The 22,162-nt window shown below is 50.8% G+C and overlaps 2 protein-coding genes across 4 annotated transcripts in view; one reads left to right on the top strand and one right to left on the bottom strand.

Moving 5' to 3' along the window:
- The window catches only part of Kif26b (kinesin family member 26B), a 548,528-nt gene that overhangs the window by 512,429 nt on the left and 13,937 nt on the right, over positions 1-22,162 (top strand). For all 3 annotated transcript variants that reach the window (XM_087194066.1, XM_021265513.2, XM_004853491.3), the window contains 2 exons: positions 8,705-8,867; positions 9,722-13,091. In XM_087194066.1, coding sequence (XP_087050192.1) covers positions 8,705-8,867; positions 9,722-13,091 — 3,533 coding nt within the window. The remainder of the gene's footprint in view (positions 1-8,704; positions 8,868-9,721; positions 13,092-22,162) is intronic.
- Smyd3 (SET and MYND domain containing 3) overlaps positions 1-22,162 on the bottom strand; it is an 877,202-nt gene that overhangs the window by 21,508 nt on the left and 833,532 nt on the right. The gene's annotated exons all lie outside the window — the stretch shown is intronic.

A 22,162-nucleotide genomic window follows, 5' to 3' on the forward strand; every position in this document is an offset into this window, starting at 1 on the left:
TCACAGAAGTCAGTGAAGTACTCACAGCTGTGGTTCATTACTGAAAAGGACGCAGGCTGAAATTAGCTAAAGGAGCCCTATGGGGCGGAGTCTGGGAAGGCTCCAAATGATGCTGCCATTGTCCTCCGGAATTGTTACCTTCCCAGCATCTATGTGTGAAAATACACATCAAGTATTGCCACCTAGAGAAGCTCGCCTGAACACTGATGTCCAGAGTTACTGTGGCTCAGCTGGTTTCCCATGTAGTTGAACTCAATCTCCAGGTTGACAGACACCTTGTGAATCAAAACCCCTGCCCTAAAAATCACATGTTTGATCTATCTGGTGTGTTCACTCGACCTTAAGATCTGATGTGACCAACCCTCACTTTAAACGGAAATATTCCTAATGGGCATGGCATATTTTTACCACCCAGAAGCTCATGGAAAAGGCCAGTTCTCTTTGGCCAAGGCTAAATTCTTTACTCTATAAGCCTGAGCAGAGAGGAGAGGCTAAATTGGGTGGAAGGGAAGGTATTACTCTGAGCTTTCCTGGCCAACCAAATATTTGAAGAGCAATAGAAGGATCATGGGGTGTTCCTAAGCACAGAATCCTTAAAGAGTGTATAATAAATGTCTTTAAAAATGTGAAGAGTCAGTGGGAACAGACAGGGTTATCCTTACCCTGTGTAGTGCTAGAGAATAGAGATAGTTCCCTTGAGGAGAAGTTAAAAAGATTTAACCTCAATAGAAGAAAGAACTTTCTAATAATTAAGGCTATTCCAAAATATTATGCAGGCTTTCCTGGGAGATGGTAAATTCTCCTACATTAAAAGTATTCCAGCAGAAAGCAGATTACCTGTTAGCATGGCAGTCCTTTTCTTAGGAAATGCAATGACCACCCCCCCCCAAATCCTTTTGACTCTGATACTCTGATACTCAGTCCTAAAAGTATTTTTTAATCTTGACCCAGAACTATATCCGGAATTAGCAGACTATTTATATCATAATTGTGATATGTGAATTTTGAATTACCTTTAAATTTTCTGGTGTCATATCTGAGTGTTATAACCTTGGAATGAACATATATTTCCCAAGCAGAACTTAGATTTACAATATCTAGAATTTAGTTTTTACTAATTGTTCAGAGTCATCACTGACGTTATTTTTTCCTGCTCTAGATAAGAAGGATTGAGTGGTTAAACAAATGAATAATAAAAAAGTTTCCAAGAAGCATATGTACAAGTAATTTATGTTAGTGAACTCATGTTTCATAACCATGTTAATCACCAGAAGTTAGTCTTGTTAAATGAGACCAAAGCAGATTGGATAAGGTTTTAACTTGAAACCTTTTGTTATTATAAATTCAAGTTGCATCATATACCTCTCTTTTCAGACTACACTTTACAGCTGGTCTTTCTCAAGAAGTAGGCTGAATTAATGTGAATTTTATCTTATACAAATAAATGGGATGCTGATATCCAGGATCAAATGGATTCACATAGACCAAATTTCACATAAACTTCATCTCCTTGTATGTGCAGTGATAAACTATTGAAGTTACAACTTGGATTTCATTGTCTCCAAGCCATACCTGCAATGTAAAACCTCTGGCTTGCATGAACGCTTTTCATTTAGATATTTTCTGAAGTTCTTTAGAGAGTGAAGAATGCTCATCATGTGCTTATTTTCTGTTAGCTTTCTCTCACTATAAGAACATACCTGGAATCACCAGTTTATAAAGAGAAAAAGGTTTTTTGGCTCACAGCTTTGGAGGTTGCAGTCCATGACAGAGTAGGTCCCCATTGCTTTGGGTCACTGCCCACCACTGGGTCAGCAGCTCATTGTAGTGGGTGTATGTGGTGGAGCAAAACTGCTTACCTCAGGAGCCAGGAGCAATGATAGGAAGAAAAGTGGGCTAGGGTCCCATAATCTCTTTCAAGTGCATACTTCTGGTAACCTACGGATCTCCCAGATGCTGCCCACCTTGGCTAGGAGTGTTGGCCAGGGATGCTTAGTGTCTTGGGATCCTGGCCCCTGGCATCTTGCATTGGCCTCAGAGGGTGTTCGGTGACTTTTCAGGGGACACTAGAAAAGGATGTTGACAGACCAAAAGGATGTAAACCGGAAGGAGGCAAAGTCATTGGGACCAAGGCTGCCAGAAAGCAGCCGCAGCATACTTCAGGTCATTATTTTGTCCTATCTCTTGCCTTTCTTCTTTTCCTTTCCATTCTTTCTTTTCCTCCCATGGTCTCCTCCAGGTGATCAGAGGGTAGAGGTGGGGCCCTGGGCTTTGGAGAACAGGCTGGGGTCAGAACTCTTGGAGCTGACGTCACAGATACCTGGGAGCTCATGCCCATTTCTCATGCTCTCTGTTTGGGGCGCTGCAGCACACAAGGGTGACACAAGGGTGGAACTGGGGCAGTCAGAGGAAGGAGTGTGGTTCCAAGGTCCACTCCCCAAGAATATGGGTGACACCAATGGTTTGTTGGCATTTAAATATTGTTATCTTGACTGAATGTCTAACACACATCAGAATTCTGTGTGTGGTCTCCATCCTTGAATATTGATGATGTATTCCTTTAGACATTTTAAACAACAGCAATGAAAGCACTCTCCCTGTTTTCTAAACCAGGGCATGCTGGGGTGCGTGCCAGGGTGGTGTGTGTGTGTGTGTGTGTGTGTGTGTGTGTGTGATTTACATGCCTCTTCCCATTTTCAATGCCCATGGAAATCCCCCTTACAAATTATTCTGCAGCATAATTGGTTTCCTGGATTAATTCAACTCCTTTCTCTCAACATTTTATTAGGAACTTATGTATGTGGAGAGGCAGGTCATCTTGCTTTCTCCTGTGGCCTCGTCGTGTTTGTACTGGAGGGGGCACATTCTTAGAAATCAGACCTATCACTGGTGACTGGACATCTGTTCTCCCTTCTCGAGACCCAGGACTTCATGGGCAGGCCATACCAAGGTGTTGCCCTTAGGCTCCCCAGCCTGTTAGAGACAGAGCTCACCTCTTAGTTCTCCTTCAGAAGGACACGGTCAGTGGCTGCTCTGCTCTCTACCTCAGTAGTTCTTCACACCCTTTCCAGAGACAAAGTATGCCTGACATTGCTCATGAAAGGAATGGCTTTTTTCTTGAGTGGATCAATGGATGCATGCCCCTTCCCATCCAGGGAAGGAGTGCTCTGGAGATTCAGACCCTGGAGGTGAGGGCACAGCTGTAATTTGGTGCCAATAAGGTAGAGCCTTATAAGGTAGTGATACAGAGCAGCGGCTCAGTCTTCGGAGGCTGAGGCAACACACGGTGGAGTCACTAGATTCTGGAATGGGGGGGCCACTGGCAGTATCCCATAGGCAGCAAGGACAACGATTAGTGAAACACAGCTGTGGCATGGGTGAAGAGCGGGAGAGAATCAATGCATGATGACTCCACTGCCCAGCAAAGCAGCAGTGCCTCAGCTGCTAGACCTCAGGGGTCTCACCCCGCTCCAGGGAAGCCAAGCGCTGCAGGAGTTTGGCCCAGAGAGCAGGTGGCCCAGCTCACCCAGTGCTGCTTCCTGGGAGGTGCGGATGCTTGGCTCAGACAAGGCGCTGATTTTCTGCCAAGTAGAGTGAGCTCTGGTACCTGGGGAGCATTACTGCCTGGGGTTGGAAGCAGCAAAGCAGGGGGTCCCTGGGAAGCAGGACATTGCTTCAGTTTTGGTGCTGGAGGATACGGCTGCTCTGGGAGGCCCAGGCGCCCTCTCCCTAGGGGGCAGGGTTCCAAGGCAGCCCAGACCCTGAGCAACAGAGAACAGCAGAGACTGGCAGGGGTGGATGGAGCAGCTCCGTGACAGCATGGCCCTACGGGATAGGCAGGAGCAGCAGTTGGCCTTGGGGTGGCAGGCCACCAAGCGGGGATAGTACGGCAATGGCAGGCTTAGGGATAGCAGTGTGCAGTGGCCCCCAGGGCAGAGCACGCTCCATCTGCTGCTCCTTGATGTACTCTGGCACTCTCCTTTAGTTATTTTCATCAGAATGTAGTTGTTTACTTGTGCTTTGGGCTGTCCTTGGGGGTAGGACAAGCACTAGGGGCTTCTAGTCAGCCATCTTGCATATGCCGTTTATCATTAGCTTTTGTCAAATGATAGCATGATGACTTTGCACACGTTTCTCTTGCTGGATAACGGGCTCCTTGAGGACAGTCTAATCTCTCTTACCTGAGTTGGTCCTCAATAAATGCTTCTAGAATGAAGAGTTGTGTGCACTAATGAGCTAATTAAGCAAATGAGCATTAGCAGCCTAACAGCCCTCTGGAAGGACAGATGGCTTCTGCGTTTGGAAGGAAGTGATTTGAGCAGTCACCAATAGATGTGGCCCAGTGCTCCAGTAATTCCTAAAGCCAAGCATTTGTTACTCCTTGCATGTTTCTATGGAACTGACTTTAGCTATTCTTCCATGAAACACCTGAGCTAAAAGAGGGACAATACAGACAACTATTGAATAGAAATTATTGAGTAATAAGGAACTTAAGACATTTTCATTTGCTAGCTGATGATTCAGTATCTGGAATGAAGCACACTATACCTAGAATATTCTAGAGCAGAGGCCAGCAAACATTTTTTTTTTTTAAAGACCAAATACTTGGGGTTTCCAGGCTTTGTTAAAACCACTCAACTCTTGTAACACAAAAGTATCAACGTATAATATGTAAACAATGAGGTGTGGCTGTGTTTAAATAAAACTTTATTTACAAAAGCAAGCAGTGGGCCAGGTTTGATCTGCATGGCCTTAGTTTGTCAGCACCTGTTAGAAAGTGCTGCATACTCCTTCATGTTCTTTTAAAACTATTATCATTTTTTTTTACTTTGTATAAGTATTTGTGTGGTACTTTATGAATATATTCAAAATTATTATCATTAATTAAAATGTATTTGTTATCCTGTTCTTTTTCTGCCTTTTTGATATGTCTATAAAAAAGGAATGACTTATTTTTTAAAAGCAAGATTTTGTTGTTGTTTTTCTTTGGTACTGGGGATCAAACTCAGGACCTTGTGCTTGTGAGGCATGCAGCAGAACCACTGAGCTACATCCCCAGCCCAAAAGCAGGATTTTTTTTCTTAATTATTTAGAAAGGTTTATATGGTCAGGGAGGGTAGGAGGTAGGTGTGCCCATAAAATATGGTTACTTGAAAGAGTGACATGGTCCTTTCCTAGATGGCAGTCATCTCCACCCTGTCACCAGTCCCTTCCTGCTCTGTCCCAGTCTGTCCCACAGCCAGGGCCCCTCCCACAGGACCCCATGCCAAGCCTCTGCTACCCTCCAGGCAGCCTGGCTGTGGGGCCAAGGTGACCTGCAGCTCTGTTCTCTCTTTTCTCTTTCTCTGAATTCAGTCTTGACACGAAGGAGTGAACTGTTCTAAAAACTCTGAACCTTTTCAGTTCCCTCTCCTAAGTACTGAGTTCACCCTTCAATTGGCAGCCTTGGGTACACTGCTCATTCCTTCATTCACCCTCCCTCAGTTGTCTTTGTCCCAAGGAAAAGCATCATGATGAGGTTGAAAAGCCACAGCTTTCTGTCCACCATATTTTTCTCCCCCAGGGATATATCTAAAGGGGCCCACATGAAATTCTGGTTAGAGTTTCACTTTCTTTTGACAAGAGAGCAAAGAAGTACTGTGCCAAACCAGGCACGCACCATGACTTCCTCTGACAATGTGGGCTTTAAAAAAGCAACAAACATTTGTTCATGTGATTATATCATGAATGGGGATCATGTGGAACACACAGGGCAAGTAGGCATGACGCAACATTATATCTTCTTGTTCAATATTGGAATCCTTTCCTGAGGACTCACACGGGGTCTGCTGGAGGAACAGAGGCACATGCCATTGGCCAGGTGCAGCTGATTGTTGAGACTTATAGTAAGGAACTGCCTATGGAGTCAATTGTCATCATTTGCTGATTCTGTTTTTCCAAACTAATGTACTCCATAAAATTGTTGCAATCCCTCAAATCATTGCCCATGGCACTTTCAGTCATTTAAGGACATGCACAGAGCAGTGAAAACTTTGAGTCCTAGACACATGTGTTCCCAGCTGAGGTGGAACAAGGTGACACTCTGCCTTCTTAGCTCTTGTTCTATAAACGGGCATGCTTTACAGGATCTGTGTGGTGTCATATTTTTTTTTTGAGCTTTTTATTGTTGACTTCATTGTTTAAAATGATCCTTTGGTGTAGCACTGCAGCCCTGTCTAATATAACCACACAAGAGAAGGCTGTGACGCTCCTTCGGGAGAACACGGGCTTGAGGGACAGTGCTGTGGCTGGGGACTCAGTGCCAATGAATCGATGATATAGAGCAAGCTGGGGGTGTGGAGGCACAACCCTGCAATGCCAGCACTCTGGGAGCCCAGGCCAGGAGGATCGAAAGCTCAAGCCCAGCCTGGGGAACTTAGTGACTTATTAAGACCTGGTTTCAAAATGAAAAATAAAAGGGATTGGGGATATAGTTCAATGTGAAGGCCCTGGGTTCAAGCCCCAGTACCATAAAGAAAAATAAATAATAGTAATAATATAGTACATTGAGAAAAAAGGAATAGGAAATACACCACTCTATGTAAGGCCACTTCAGGAAGTGCTGAAGTAACTATAAATCCATGGTAAGACTCAGGAAAAAAATATTTTAAAGTGGCTGAGTTTGTAAGCTCATAAGATGATGGGCAATTACAGAGAAAAAAGGTGTACTGGATGGTATTATTGTGAGACTAAAAGCCAAAGAAATTTATGGCCACATTACTGAGGCTTAGGAAATTATTAAACCCCTCCTGGCTAGTGTTTTATCATAAAGAAATACTGCATATAGTTTGTAGTTTACAAAAAGCAATTATTAAATAATATGTCTTTCAACAGATACACACATAAAACAAGGTTATGTACTGACCAGTTGACAAAACTGGTGACCAGATTTTCACCCGAACCTAAATGGTATATTTGCTCTAATAGCCGTGGCTCAGTATCCACTAATTCAGTGTTCACAGGAAGTGCATACAGAATAATTACTAAGAATAATCAGGTTCAACCGTATATGATCTCAGCCTAAGCCAAACAAATCATCCCCACTTCCCACAGTGAAGACAAGGCCAAGATTCATGCAGGCGCAGGGGCTCTGCTGAGTGTCTACAGGAACGGGCCTGGACCTCCTCGCCCAGCGGTGAGGTTCGTGGCCCCCCTGTGTCCTAAGTGTTGAGGGGAATTGAATGTATGCAGTGAGGCCCTGCCCCGCTCTGCAGCCCTCCACCACTTTCATCACTGAGTATTTTGCTGAAGGGGAGCCCTGGTATATTTATAAATTGCCTTGGAACTGAGCCATCTCGAGCCCAGCATCCCTGAATGGACACCTTAATTGGTCCCAGGTGGAAAGGAAAACACGAATGCAGCAGTTTCTCCTCCCCAAAGCCAGATGCAGGTCGTGTGGGAAATGGCCCGTTCTCTGCGGATGGTGGCCAGAGTCTCCCTCAGAGTCCACTGAGCTGGACGGTCCTTCTCCAAGGGGGTCTGCAGGGGAGATGAACATGAGGATCAGCTCCTCTTATCTGGCGTTACACACATGGCATGGAGATGCGAACATAGGGCGGGGGGCCCACAGGCTGCCTCCGCCTTTAGGATCAGAGTGGGCTCCAGGGAGAAGACACCTGTCGGCAGCTGAGGGGCTGAACACTGCTGGTGTGGTGAGCAGAGGCCTTTCCAAAGCCAGGCAAGAAACATGGTGGGGGCCAGGGATTTAGCTCAGTGGTTCCACCACCTCCCTCGCAAGTGCAAGGTCCCAAGTTCAATCCCTGGTACCAAAAAAAGAAAACAAAAAACAAAAAGAAAGATGGTGGGATTTTGTGAAAGGAAAAAGCATTCCTCTAGGTAGCTCATGAAACACCATCTGTAAACCCTGGGCCTATTTATCGCCATTTGTGATGCTGGGCCCACACAACAATGGCAAAGTTGTCACCAGAATCCTTTCTAGAAAGTTATATGTTCTGTTCCTGAGTATTTGGGCCTATGTCTGTTTCTTCACTTACCAGGAATATGAATACCTTTTCCTTTGCACTACTAAGTATAACATGAGAGTTAAGAGACAAAAAAACGATAAAGCGGTTGCATCTCCTTGCATGAAAACTTTTCATGTAGGGCCCAGGGCTTTAGCTCAGTCGTGTTGCCGCCTGCCTCGCAAGCACAAGGTTCTGAGTTTGATCCTCAGTACCAAAACAAAACAAAACAAAAAAACTTTGCATGTGTCGTACACACATAGATCTGTGACACAGGTCACAGCTGGAAGAGTGCTTCTCATTGCAGGGCCTGCCTACGTGCACAAACTTGCAGCGAAGGGCTCTGTGTGGAGAGCATGCTGAATCACTGGCCACAAAGCCATTTCCTCTTGATCCCTTCTTCTCATTTCTGTTCCCAGGCCTCATTATGTGCCATGTCAGATGCACACACACAGAACACCTCATCACAGCCAGGACACAAATGCCAAGGGAGGTGTTTGCATGAATTTCATCCTTGGAGTTAGAAGCACTTGCTCAGCTGCCAACTACAAATAGCCCCATGCTGGAAAATGATGCTAATTAGTATGCCATTAAAAAAAACACCACCCACAACAAAATAGCCACGTACAGGCCTGAAGTCCTACCCTGACAGCCAACGTGAAGCATGGCCCACTAATGCAGCCTTAATTCACTTTGTCTGGTAGAGAGAGCAAGCTCACCATGCTGCTGCGAGAGTCTCTGGGGAACATGAACTGTCGCACCACCATGATTGCTCACATCTCTGCCGCGGCCGGGAGCTATGCGGAAACCCTGTCCACCCTCCAGATCGCATCGAGGGTCTTAAGGATGAAGAAGAAGAAGACGAAGGTAAGGGCCTCCCAGGGGTGCAGTGGGTAGAAGAGCTTTTGGAGCCCTGCCCTGGGACTGGGTCATCAGGGCCAAGTCCACCCCGCTGCTCCCCAAGCGGGAGATGTGTGCAAGTGTGGCTGCCACTGTGTCCACCCTGAGGCAGGGAGATGTCCCAGCTGATGTGAGTCCTTTCCCCATGGTTGCCACTGTCCCTGGTCAACCAGCCTCAGCCCTGACAGGGAGCACTTGGTGCGCTTTATATAGTACAAGTGGATTGCTACTTTGAGATGAAAAATGTTGGTGGGCTGGGAGTATCCATGCTTCTCCCCTGGCCCACGTGGCTCGCAGGTAGATGAAGAGAGCCTCCTGCAAGGAGTTGACCACAAAGGGGTTAGCAGTTTCCCCCTGCGTGTCCTGGAGTCATTTATTGGCTGCTGGGTTTGTTGCATGAATTCAGTGGTTTCCGAGGGACACTGAATGTGCTGGAGATCACTCCGCTTGTGTCCTCTGGCAGAAGCAAAGCCAGGCGGTGGTACCATGGTGAGAATGTTTAACAAAGCCGTGGTGATTGTAGCCGCTCGAATCCGGTCCAACTGGTGATACGTGGGGCTTGCTTTCTTTTTCCTTCTCTTTTCTGTACTTTTTTTTTCTTTTTTGATGTGAAACAGGGCTTTGCACAGGCACATGAACAGCCCATAGGAAGTCAGGCAGGGCCTGTCCCGGTCACCCCTTTCCTGAGCAGTCTCTGAATCCCACTGAGTAATAGGCCCTGTGCGGGGTGGCCAAGCAGGGGGACCTTCAGTGACTCCCGCCCTTGCCACGGGAGGGCTGCCTTGGGAGCGCTACCTCGGTAACTGTGCTCTTGCTCACAGTACACATCCAGCTCCTCTGGCGGAGAAAGCTCCTGTGAAGAAGGCAGGATGCGCAGGCCCACTCAGCTGAGGCCCTTCCACACCAGGGCCACGGTGGACCCAGACTTCCCCAGCCCTCACCTGCCCAGCGACCCCGACTACTCCTCCAGCAGTGAGCAGTCCTGTGACACAGTCATCTACATTGGGCCCAACGGCACAGCCCTGTCCGACAAGGAGCTCACCGACAATGAGGGTCCCCCAGACTTCGTCCCCATTGTGCCAGCGCTGCAGAGGACCAGAACTGACAGCCGGCCTGTGGAGGCCGGAGAGGCAGCGGCTAGCAAATCGGAAAGAGACTGCTTGAAATGCAACACATTTGCTGAGCTGCAGGAGCGGCTGGACTGCATTGACGGCAGCGAAGAGCCCAGTAAGTTCCCTTTTGAAGAGCTGCCTGCCCAGCTTGGGGCAGAACAGGCCAGCAGATGCCCCCTGTTAAGCCAAGCAGCCGGGGCACACCCGCTTTCTGAGTCCGATAAGGAAGAAGACAGGTCAGACGGCCAGCCGACTGACCGCGAAGGCACGGCCGCCCCGGCCGCCGAGGAGCAGCGGGATTGCTCCCCAGTGCCCACTCCCGCCCGCTGCAGCAGCCCTGCCCCGGCCTCGCCCCGGAGTGTCCCAGGCAGCAGCAGCCAGCACAGCACCTGCCAGCTTGTGCAGAGCCCCAGCCTCCAGAGCAGCCGCGAGAGCCTGAACTCCTGCGGCTTCATGGAAGGCAAGCCCAGGCCCATGGGCTCCCCGCGCCTGGGCATCGCCAGCCTGTCCAAGACCTCTGAGTACAAACCCCCCAGCTCCCCTTCACAGAGGTGCAAAGTCTACACCCAGAAGGGGGTCCTGCCGTCCTCCGCCCCGCTGCCACCCTTGAGCAAGGACTCCGGCATGGTCTCCAGTGAGTCCTTGCTGCAGCCTGAGGTCCGTACCCCGCCGGTGGGAATGAGCCCCCAGGTTCTGAAGAAATCCATGTCTGGAGGGAGAGAGGGCTTTGCGGAGACCCCTGCTGAGGACGGGCGCCAGGCATCTTCTCCTCCAGACTCCAAGAAGGAGATCCTGAGCACCACGATGGTGACTGTGCAGCAGCCACTGGAGCTGAACGGCGAGGACGAGCTGGTGTTCACGCTGGTGGAGGAGCTGACCATCAGCGGGGTCCTGGACAGCGGCCGCCCCACCAGCATCATCAGCTTCAACAGTGACTGCTCTGTGCAGGCCTTGGCCTCAGGCTCGCGTCCCGTCAGCATCATCAGCAGCATCAGCGAGGACCTCGAGTGCTACTCCAGCATAGCGCCCGTCTCCGAGGTGAGCATCACACAGTTCCTGCCTCTCCCGAAGCTGAGCCTGGAGGAGAAGGCCCGGGAGGCGGGCAGCAGGCGCTCCTCCATCAGCTCCTGGCTGAGCGAGATGAGCGCGGGCAGTGACGGCGAGCAGTCGTGCCATAGTTTCATAGCCCAGACGTGTTTCGGGCACGGGGAGGCCATGGCAGAGCCCCCAGCCTCCGAGTTTGTCAGCAGCATCCAGAACACCGCCGTGGTGTGCAGAGAGAAGCCCAAGGCGGGCCCCGACAACCTGCTCATCTTGTCGGATGTGGCAGACGACACTTTCAACAAGGCCACTCCCATCAAAGGCTGCAAAATATCGACCCTGGGCAAGGCCATGGTCACCATCTCCAACACAGCCAATCTGAGCAGCTGCGAGGGCTACATCCCCATGAAGACCAACATCACCGTGTACCCCTGCATTGCCATGAGCTCCCACAATGTCCAGGAGACTGAGGCGTCCACCACCGCTCCCAGAACAGCCCCCAGAGCCACGCAGAACCAGGAGAGTCAGGAAGCTGGTACAAAGAAAGAGATGAAATTTGAGGACCCCTGGCTGAAGCGCGAAGAGGCAGTGAAAGATGAAAATGTGTGTCCCGGTGAAGAAGGGACTCAGTATGACAGTGCCACGGGCCCCACAAAGCCTGAGGCCAGAGCAGAGCAGGAAGCAGAGAGGAGCCCCGGCCTAGGCGACAGGCTCAGCAGCAGCAGTGGGGAAGTGGCTGCCTCCCCGGGGACCGACAACTGCAGGAGGGTGGTGGATGGCTGTGAGATGACTCTGCCTGGCTTGGGGGCCCAGAGCCCCGTGCATTGCAACAAAGGCCTGAAGTCTAGCAGCCTCCCGAGGGCCTTTCAGAAGGCCAGCCGGCACGAGGAGCCCGACAGCCTCGCCTACCGCTGTGTGGCTGACTCCAGCAGCTTCGGTGCCCAGCCGTCCAAGGCCACCCTGGAGAGGAAGGTGGCTTCACCCAAGCATGGTGCCCTGGCGCGACCCAAAGGGACCCCACCGCTGCCCCCCGTCCGCAAGTCCAGCTTGGACCAGAAGAACCGGGCTAGCCCCCAGCACAGTGCCGGCACCGGTAGCCCCTCGAGCCAGCCAGCCACCTTCTTGGCCAGCTTCCCCGAAGAGCCAGGCAGCAAGACCAAGGATGCTAGCAGCAGCAGCAAGCTCTTCAGTGCCAAGCTGGAGCAGCTGGCCAGCAGGACCAACTCACTCGGCAGGGCAACAGGCAGCCACTACGAGTGCCTGTCGCTGGAGAGAGCCGAGAGCCTGTCCTCCATGAGTGCGCGGATGCACGCAGGCAAGGACAGCACCATGCCCCGCACGGGACGGAGTCTGGGCCGCAGTGTGGGGGCCTCGTCCCCCAGCTGTGGCACCACCCAGTCGGCGGGGGCCTCGCCCAAGAACAGCCAGTCCAAGATCTCAGCTGTGAGCAAGCTGCTCCTGGCCAGCCCCAAGGCGCGCAGCCTGTCCACCTCCTCCACCAAGACCCTCAGCTTCTCCACCAAGTCTCTGCCGCAGTCGGTGGGCCAGAGCTCCAACCTGCCGCCCAGTGGGAAGCACATGTCCTGGTCCACCCAGTCGCTCAGTAGGAACCGCAGCTCAGGCCTGGCGTGCAAGCTGCCACTGCGTGCAGTGAACGGGCGCATCTCAGAGCTGCTGCAGGGCACCTCGGGTGCACGGGGCCTGCAGGCCGAGGAGCGCGGGGAGGACAGGCCAGCAGCCACCACGCACCTGCTGCCCTCACCCTACAGCAAGATCACCCCGCCGAGGAGGCCACACCGCTGCAGCAGCGGCCATGGCAGCGACAACAGCAGCGTGCTGAGCGGGGAGCTGCCGCCAGCCATGGGCAAGACAGCCCTGTTCTACCACAGCGGTGGCAGCAGTGGCTACGAGAGCATGATGCGGGACAGCGAGGCCACGGGCAGCGCTTCCTCAGCACAGGACTCCATGAGCGAGAACAGCAGCTCAGTGGGCGGGAGGTGCCGGAGCCTCAAAACCCCAAAGAAAAGATCCAATTCAGGTAGGTGCGGGGGCCACCGGGAGGGGAGAGGTGGAGGTGGTTCGCGTCCTGTGCAGCTGTGAGGTGGCGTCCAGCCCCAGGAGGGGTCAGGCCTGTCACACTGCAGGCTTGGCTGGGGACACAACTGGAGGGCCAAGAGGTTGGGGACTGCATGGCGAGGGCCTGTTCCACACCTCCTGGCTGTAGGGATGGAGGGGCCAGGCGCCTCCTCCATTGGTCCTCTTCCCCCAGTGCCCAGGCAGTGGCTTTACCTGTGCAAGGACCAAGGCCACTGGTGTGAAGAGCCTTCTGAGGGATCGGGTCAGGGCACCTCCCTGAATGGCCTCATGGCTGCAGAAGCCCAGAGGTAGGGCTGGTGGCCTCCAACACCCTGCCCCCCGTGGCTTCTCTCAAGGACATGGGACTGAGCACATGCTGGCTGTCCCACTGGAAGCACACTGGAGGTGGTCTGTCTCCCACCCCACACACTTACAGACAGTGCTGTCTCCGTGCCAGCCACAGGGCCTGCAGGGCCCTGCCAACCCGCACAGGAGGCAGCACAGCGTAGACCCACCGTGGTGGCTGGCCTGCTTTTAGAGGGGCCTCTGTCATCTCCAGAAATGTGCTGTCAAACTGCACATGCTCCTGAAGAGCTCATGTAGAAAGCCACTTGCTCTTTCAGTGGAGTTTGAGGTGACACGTGACGGTAAGTTATGATGGGAAAGGAGGAGAGGGCTGAGGTGCCCATGAGGTAGGTGAGGGGACAGGATAGAAAGGAGAGGAGGAGGCCAGAGACAGAGGCAAAGAGCATCAACACAGCTTAGGCTACTTGCGAATTCTGTCTGGAATCAATTCTGTTCTTAAATGGCTCCTAAACACATTGTCCCCGCTCATTCTTTAGCCCAAGCATTCTTTTTTTTTTAAAAAATGAATCAAAATCTTAGCCTAGCCCTATTGCACTTCTCTGCCTTGGTGGACGTGAGGATGCGGAGCCCTGTGCCCCCGCCTGTCCCCCCAGTGCCCTTCCATGGTGGGCAGGGCTCTCTCAGAGCTCTCACGAGCCCCTGCCCTGAGAGTATCAGGTCCACCAGCATATTTCAGATAAAAAGATAGGGGGATGCTCAGAAGTGGGGCCTCCCCGCCCTACCGTCCCAGCAGCCTCTGCAGTACCTGCCCCCACCAGGGTTTTCCTGGGGCTGCTTTTCCCTGGTTCCTGCCATTCCTGAACATGAGCGCTGGGATGTTCCAGCCCAGATACAAGGGCCATGATCATTGCACATCATAAACCATTCATCTTCCTCAAATCAAGGAAATTGACCTTCAGGGATACTGCAGCTGTGCATTTTCCATCCCAGATGTCATGATGTAGACAGCCCCATCCACCGACCCCATCACAGGTCCCAAAACATGGCTGCTGTCACATTCTAGGTGTGTTCAGGACCCGTGTGGCCGTCAGCACCTTGGTGTCTTTCTCTGTTGGCTGTGTGTCTCAGGCTCTGACAGGCTTGGACTGTGCCTGGCTCAACCTCAGCCTCAGCAGCAGGCCGTGGGGCAGAGCCCATACAGGACAAGCGTGACAGGCCTCTCAGTGTAACGTAACAATGGCTGTGTCCTGTGCTCAGGGCCAAGGGCACTGGAATGTAGTGCTATTAGTTGTTGCAAGTTATTATTACAAAGTTTAGCCAGCTGGAGTCTTTGTGGAAAAAAATATCTGCTGGCCTTCGCAGTACTTGGCTGGTGACCTTGTCATTACAGCCCACCTGTCTAGATGACATTTGTTGCATGGCCATGTGTTTTAGGGTTACAGGGCACAGTCACCTCCTCTAATTTAGCACCTTGAATCTCCCAAACTGTTTTGTTCTTTACTATCTTTTACTCTCTTTTTAAGACTTTCATTTATAGATTTGACAGAATGAATAAAGAGGAAGGAAAAATGCGTAAAATAATTCTGGGAGTGCAGGCAGCAGGCTCTGCCCGTGTCCTTGCTCAGGGCTGAGTTCTTTCATGACTGTGGTCCTCTGAGTGTCTCTTTGGAGGTGGGGCTATCAGAAGAAGATGGTATGAAATAAAACTGCCAGGGCAGGTGCTAGAGAGGGGATTTAGGAGGAAGCACCAAGAGCATTAGACCATTGAGATCACCCCCCATTGATCCAAACTCTGTGATGGATGTCGCAGTGGAGAAGTGCTCGTTTCAGGTTAGGTGACCTTGTCTCACTTATTTATGATTATTATTAAGAGAAGTGCTGGCTGTCAGACATGATCAACATAAATCAAAACAACTTCTTTAAGAGAAGCCCTAAAACTCTTCATAGGAAATTCCAAACTAGTTGGCTAGAGTTCACAATGACTGGAGATGCTTAGAACTGTAGGGAAGACAGGCAGTTATCTTTTATCTGGGATGGATTTTTAATTTGGAAATTGTTAATGCTTTGGTTATTGCCTTAGCTAAAAGGAATTAGAATTATATTGCTGGGAAAACAACCATGTGCTCTCTGATTCCTTTGTGATGCATGTAACAGTAGAAGCCATCAGATGCCACTGTGGCTCATTGTGCAAGTCCATACCTGGAGTTCCATGTTGGTAGAGGGTGTGCAGAATTGACCTTATTCCATTGGCTTTGCCATTGCTCAGTGAGATTAAGCTAGGAAGCACGAGCCTTGAGCTCTCATGCCGTATGACCTTTAGGGAACAACTGGCCTCTCTGGGCTTCATTTCTTGTGTACAAGTAATATGAAGGGTCTGGTAGTTAATGGCCATTGTCTCATTGCAAGAGACTTTATAAGTAATACAAAAAAATATGGATAATGATGTGACATCCTTTCCATAAGACAACCCATTGTTAGTAGGCTTTATTTTCTGTTGTTGTATTAGTCAATTTTCAGTTGCTATAGCAAACTACCTGAGATAACCAATTTAAAAGAGACAGGGTTTGTTTCAGCTCACAGTTGCAGAGGTTCCAGCCTGTGGTTGGTGGTACTACTACTACTTTGGGGCCTGTGGTGAGGCAGCCCATCATGGCGGGGAGCCATGGTGGAACAAAGTTGCTCACCTCATGGCTGCCAGGTGACAGAGAGAGAGAGAGGCTGTCCCCTTCGAAAGCAGCCCCAGTGACCCAAGACCTCCCTCCAGGCCCCCTCCCGAAAGGCTTCTCCCAATGGCACCACTCTGGGGACCAGGCCTGTCACACATTGCTCAGGCTTCTTTAGCGCACTTAGTGCTGCTGATGTGGAAGGTGCAGGAGTTTGAGGGAGGGAAAGCAGCATAAAAGACAGGGCAAGGGTCAGAGGTTCGTAATTTAATTGGAGAAAAAGTACGCAACAGAGAGCAACAGAGGCACGCGCATCTGTGCTGAGTGGGCAGGGCAGACAGCACAAAGAGCTTTCAGACAAAGACAGGATTCTGCAAGTTGGAGTGACTGAAAAGGCACCGGCAAACTTCAGGATTGGGCCGGGTCTTGAAGGATGCTCACATCTGCACAGGCAGAAGGGATGGAGGGCACTGGAGCCTGTGGTGGTGACAGGGCCCAAGCTCGGGGCAGCAGTACCGTAGCACTGAGATTAACTCAAAAAGGGGGGTTCTCTAATGAGCATAAGGAGAAACCACAAAGCGTAACGTAGGGGAAGTTGTCCCTTAACATCTGGGAACTACTGTAGGAGTATACATGAGTCCGTATTGTCCCACATAATTATTATAAGAATATACAACATATTGTTGTAGTTGCCAAAGGGGAGTCATCAGAGGTTCTCGATCAAGGGTAACGGGTTAGAGATGTCTTAGGTTACTTTTATGAATGGAATTTCACTGATCCTTCCACACTTCCTAGCCAGCCCCTCTGTGGTCAGTGATTTGAAATTGTAAAGGCTATAGCTGAATTAGAGTGATGACAGCCAGCCCAGGTAGGGAGCATATATATGTCTGCCCTGGCTGGAAGGCATGTAAGTGGCTAAGAGGATGTAAATTGTGATGTGTGGTGTATGCCATGGTGGCTCCAGCCAAGACCCTGATTCTAACATTGCCACATCTCTCATAGTCACACATTTCTTGTTACCTGAACTCTCCCCAGACCCTCTTCTTCTTCTTCTGGTTCCTTGCATCCCAGCCTAACCTTGGAGGGTTATCCTCTTGGCTTCTTCCTTTTGCTTTCTTTCTCTTGGGCTGGATGGGGAAGTCTGACAATTGGATGAGCACCCTGGCCTGACTGAAGTTCACTCCCACTGCAGGGAGGCCTGGTGCTGTGACCCAGCATTCAGGGAGCTCAGGAATGAGGGAGGGTCTATCCGAAGATACATCCCCTCCCCCAGAGAAGCAGGTTGGCCCTGAGATACACCTCGACCTTGTCCTGCCTGGACATGAGCTTCTGCAAGGCCCAGTTTGCAGTTCCAGTTTGCTCAGTACCCAGCACAGAGCAGATGCTGGTCACCAGTGGATACCACTGATTGATCCATTGATTGGCTAGTTGGCTGGTTGGCTGGTTGGTTGGCAACACAGTTTTTTTCCCGTGTATTTTCATATCTTGTCCTGCTAGCTGGTGACAACTGCTTGAAATGTTAAGTCCTGTTTCCTGTTCCTTCATTCTAAGCACCAAAGACCCTGCCTTCCCTTCTCTTGGTGTGGAGGAACCTTTCTGACCAATGGCCCATCTTGTGGCCATGATTCCCACCTGTAGTTAACTGAGCTCCTGGATCCAAGGCCAGCTCACAGCACTGCCTGAGAATCTGGGACTCATTGTCCCTCACCAGGGCCCAAGAGCACAGCACTTGGCTCTGTCGCTCACTTGGTTCTCAGCTGTGTGCCCGGCTTCTGTTTGAATGAGAACCAGAAACACATTGGCTGTGGGCTTTAAGGGAAACTGAAGGAAGGTGCGCTGTTTGCTGGCAGATTTAGGCTTCCAGAGTGTTCCTAAGAAAATCAATGAGATGAAGAAGGGTTCAGAATGAAAGAAACGTTTTGAAAATCCATTGGGGGGACATAATTAATTCTCCAAGACATGAAGAAAGCACCTGAGAAGAGCCCCTCAGAAGGGCAGAGGGGGTGATGGCCCAGTCCTGGTGCAGGGCTGAGAGTCACAGAGAAAGCCCAGGCTCTGCCTAGAGGGGGCCAGGGTGGCCCGGGGCTCCTGCCTCCTTCTACTCTGCAGCTGGGGTCGGTGGATTTGTCAGTGAAACCACTACAACAGGTAGGACGGCCACCATCATTGTTCACCAGGGAGACACAGAGTCCCTGTCTTGTGTTTCAAGGGAATCACACGCATTCGCTCATCTTCTCTTTGTCCGTTCTCTCAACATGCCTGGTGTCTGTGGTTCTTTTCCACATCAGCGCCTCATGCTGTTCCACTCACTGCCTTCCTGGTGGCCGCACCTCATGGCAGCAAGCAGACAGTGGGCAACAGAGGGAGAAGTTAAGGCTGGCCCATTCGTTCCAGGGGATGAGTCGGAAGCAACAGAGCAGATTCCCCATCTTAGGGAGCAGGGAGCTCTGTATGCCTGAGTTTCCTGACATTTGACCTAAAAGGCAGTGTCTTTAGAGTCACAGCGCACTTCTGCTGGACTCGGTTGTCAAAGACGGACAGACTGAAGGCCCCAGTCAGCCTTCTCAGCTGGGCCATCTGTCGGTGCCGCAGATGGCCGCTGTGGGTCAGGGAGCCGTCTGACGCCCCCTGGCTGCCACTCAGCAGGGTAGGGGTGAGGGCTCAGCCTCTGCTTGGCCTGGGGGACAGCTCTGGCTGGAAGTGGCATTACAGTTGCACTGCTGACTTTCTCAGGCCATATGGGGCCCATTGCACACAGCCAATGATGCTGGCAGTGACTGGCCTGGTGTCTTTTACGCCTGGACTTCACGTCCTGGCTGAGTGTTGGGCTGATGAGCAGGACAGGGTCCAGAGGAAGAAGCATTCTGACCCCTGGGCTTCAGAGGGAGCCTGGTTCCTGTGTGCAAACCCAGAGTTGCAGCCCCCCTGGCTGTGATGCTGCCCAGGTCCCACCAGCAACCTGCTTGCTGGGAACTGAACCCAGGGCTTTTGAACTGAGTTACATCCCCAGCCCCCCTTTATTTTTTTAAGAAAAGGTCTTGCTGACTCACTAAATTGCCCAGGGTGGGCTCAAACTTGAGATCTTCCTGCCTCCCGAGTGCTGGGATCACAGGCATTCATGACCTAGCGTAAGCAATCTTATTTCACGGGGACCACACCGAGTCTGGTCGGTCATCTCTGCATGATGGCATAGCACGTCACTGCCATTGTTTCCTGTGTCTTTTTGAGCAATGGGAGGGCACCATCCGGACCTATAAAATGTCCTTTAGATCACTAGAAGCCATTCCTGTAGCCTGACCGCATCCCCCCACCCCAGTACTCAGCTGTCCCCATCATGGCTCACATGAGCATGACGTTTGAGCGGGAGACAGGAGGAGAGAGGAGGGCTCCGCAGTTGTAGGTCCAAGAACTGGATGTCAGTTCATTCATGAAATTGATATATGGGTGACCAGATCCAAACTTCACAAATGTCCATGTCACCTGCTCATTAACATGCAAGAGAACCATGCTGAGCCCTGAGCACAGTCAGATCAGCTTCAAGCTCTCCCTTCCCCTGGGGTGGAGGTGGCCAGGGAGTTCAGAGGTGACCATTTAGCATGGGAGGAATTCAGTGGCCCTCAGGATATTTATATCTGTGGAGCTGTTGGAGTCCAGGGAAATGTCACTCTCTGCTCCATCTTGGGTCCTCTCTCTCTCCTCATCACAGTGATCCTCCTTGTGGGTCCTGGCAGCAGACAGAAGGTGGCCCTGTTCCTGATGTCGCCCTTCTGCATGGGCCACCACCATAGCCATACTCCAAGGTGCCCCCAGTGACCCCCTCCTTGAGGCATTCGCGCACCTGCATAGGCCCCTCCCACACTGCACCACCATTGGTCTCTATGACCAAGAGGATAAAGCAGAAGTGATGCTGTGTCACGTTCAAGGTTGGGTTACAGAGACACCTCAGCTTCCATCCTGGGTGCTCTCTCACTCCCTCTCGGATCACTGACTTGTGAAGGCAGCTGCCATGTCTTCAGAGGCCTTGTGGAGAGGCCTAGGAGGCAATGAACTGAAGCCTCCTGCCAGCAGTCACATGAGTGAGTCATTCAGATGACTTGCAGCCCCATCTGACAGCTTGAGGGCAACTCAGGGGAGGCCCTGAGCCTGAACCACCCAGCTCAGCTGCACCCAGACTCATGACCTGCAGGAGTGTGTGAACTAACTGGTTTTAGCTGCTAGGATTGGGGGTCATTTGTTACACAGCAGTAGAGAACTAATACACTATCACGTCCCATGTCTCTCCTCAGTTCCAGCTCTGACAGAGTCACACAGTCATCCTGCAAATGCCTAAACCTGTCTGGGGCTGTCTGGCTCTGCTCAGATAATGACAGTGTCCTGTCGTCCACAGAGGCACAGGGCTGGGCTTGTCAAACCAGCCTGACACGTTTTTTGTAAAAGAGCACGATCAGGTTCATTCCCATTGGAAAAGTTTGATCTGGCTCCAGAAAGGGGCATCTTATGTGAAGTTAAGGGGGCTTAGAGAGCAGAGGCGCTTTGTAGAGAGAATTAACTCTACTGAGGGGACATCATCTCCTGACAGCTCCTTGAAGCTCCACCTGCCTGAGGGGACCACAGTGGTGGCTTTTTGTGTTCCTAATTCCCCGGGACAGGGAAGGAGTAGCGAGGGAGTGGCCCTGGGTCCCACCCGCTCCCCTCATTCTGTATCAGAGAATCTCTGTGACCACGGTACCTTCCTTTAAGCTTCCTTAGCAGACCTTGGATTTCTCAAAGTCAGAGAGAAGAACAGTCACTCTTTCTAGAAGGGATCCAAGGCTGAGCAGGTCACACTGGCTCCGTACTCGGCAGGGAGAACCTGGTGGACTTGGTGGGGTGGAGAGGCAGGAAGGGAGGAGGCGACAGGGGACACGGGCTCCTCCAAGTCTATCATGTCTACCTAACCACACCAGTGATGTGAACACAAGGATCAGCACCCCAGTTACACAGATCCACAGATCCACACAGCTGTCCGGGTGCCCCCGAAAACTGCAGGATAAGGTAGGCTTCAGATAGCTGGGCTGCCTCATTGCAAACTCTCTCTTGCTCTCATTTAAAAAAATAACTCCTATGCACACACTGTACATATTAACGGGGTGCAGTGTAAAATTTCCATACATGCATCCAACATGCACTAATCAAATCCAACCTCCCTTTTTCCACACTACCCCCTCTCCAGTCCATACGAATCACTATTCTACTTTCAGGAATACTTTCTTAGTTTCCACACACGAGAGAAACATCTGATATTTGTCTTTCTGTGTCTTCCTGCTCACTTCCCTTCACATAATGTCCTCCGATTCCATCCATTTTGCTGCAAGTGATGGAGTTTCATTGTTTCCTGCTGAATAATCACCCTGCGTGTGTATGCGCCCCACTTTCCGGTCTGGGCTTCTGCTGAGGAGCACCTAGGCCAACTCCACACCCCGGCTGTTGTGAACAGTGCTGCAGTAAACACCGGCTCCGAGGTCACTCTTTGACAGGCTGATTTCATTCCCACTACCCAGGAGTCGGCTCGCTGGATTCACGGTACAGCTGTTCCTAGGGAACAGTATGGGACCCCATCCTCTTCTCTGTCATGGCTGTGCAAGTTTCCATTCCTGCCAACAATGTGTGGGTTCCTTTTGCTCCACACTGTCACCAGCATTTCTTCTTTTTAATAATAGTCATTCTAACTGGGGTGAGGTAGAGTCTCATTGTAGTTCCAGCTTGCATTTCCCTGATGGCTAATGATTTGGGGTGTTTGCATGTATTTTGGGCCTTTTATAGTATTTCTTTTGAAAGGTGTATATTCAGATCATTTGCCCATTTTCAGTTGACTTACTTGATTTTTACATTTTTTTAGTTCTTTTTATATTCTAAATATTAATTCCTTGTCAGTTGAAGAGCTGGCACAGTTTTTTTCCTCTTCTGTACATTATCTCTTTATTCTTTCATTTTCTTTGCCATGCAGAAGCCTTTTAGTTTGATGTTATCCCGTTTGTCCAATGTTGCTTTCTATTCCTGTGCTTTTGGGGTCTTATCCAGAAAA

Source organism: Heterocephalus glaber, unplaced genomic scaffold (assembly GCF_053883595.1).
Source record: "Heterocephalus glaber isolate CG9 unplaced genomic scaffold, H.glaber_assembly_v1.0 deba00001600, whole genome shotgun sequence".
Classification (NCBI taxonomy): Eukaryota; Metazoa; Chordata; class Mammalia; order Rodentia; family Bathyergidae; genus Heterocephalus; species Heterocephalus glaber.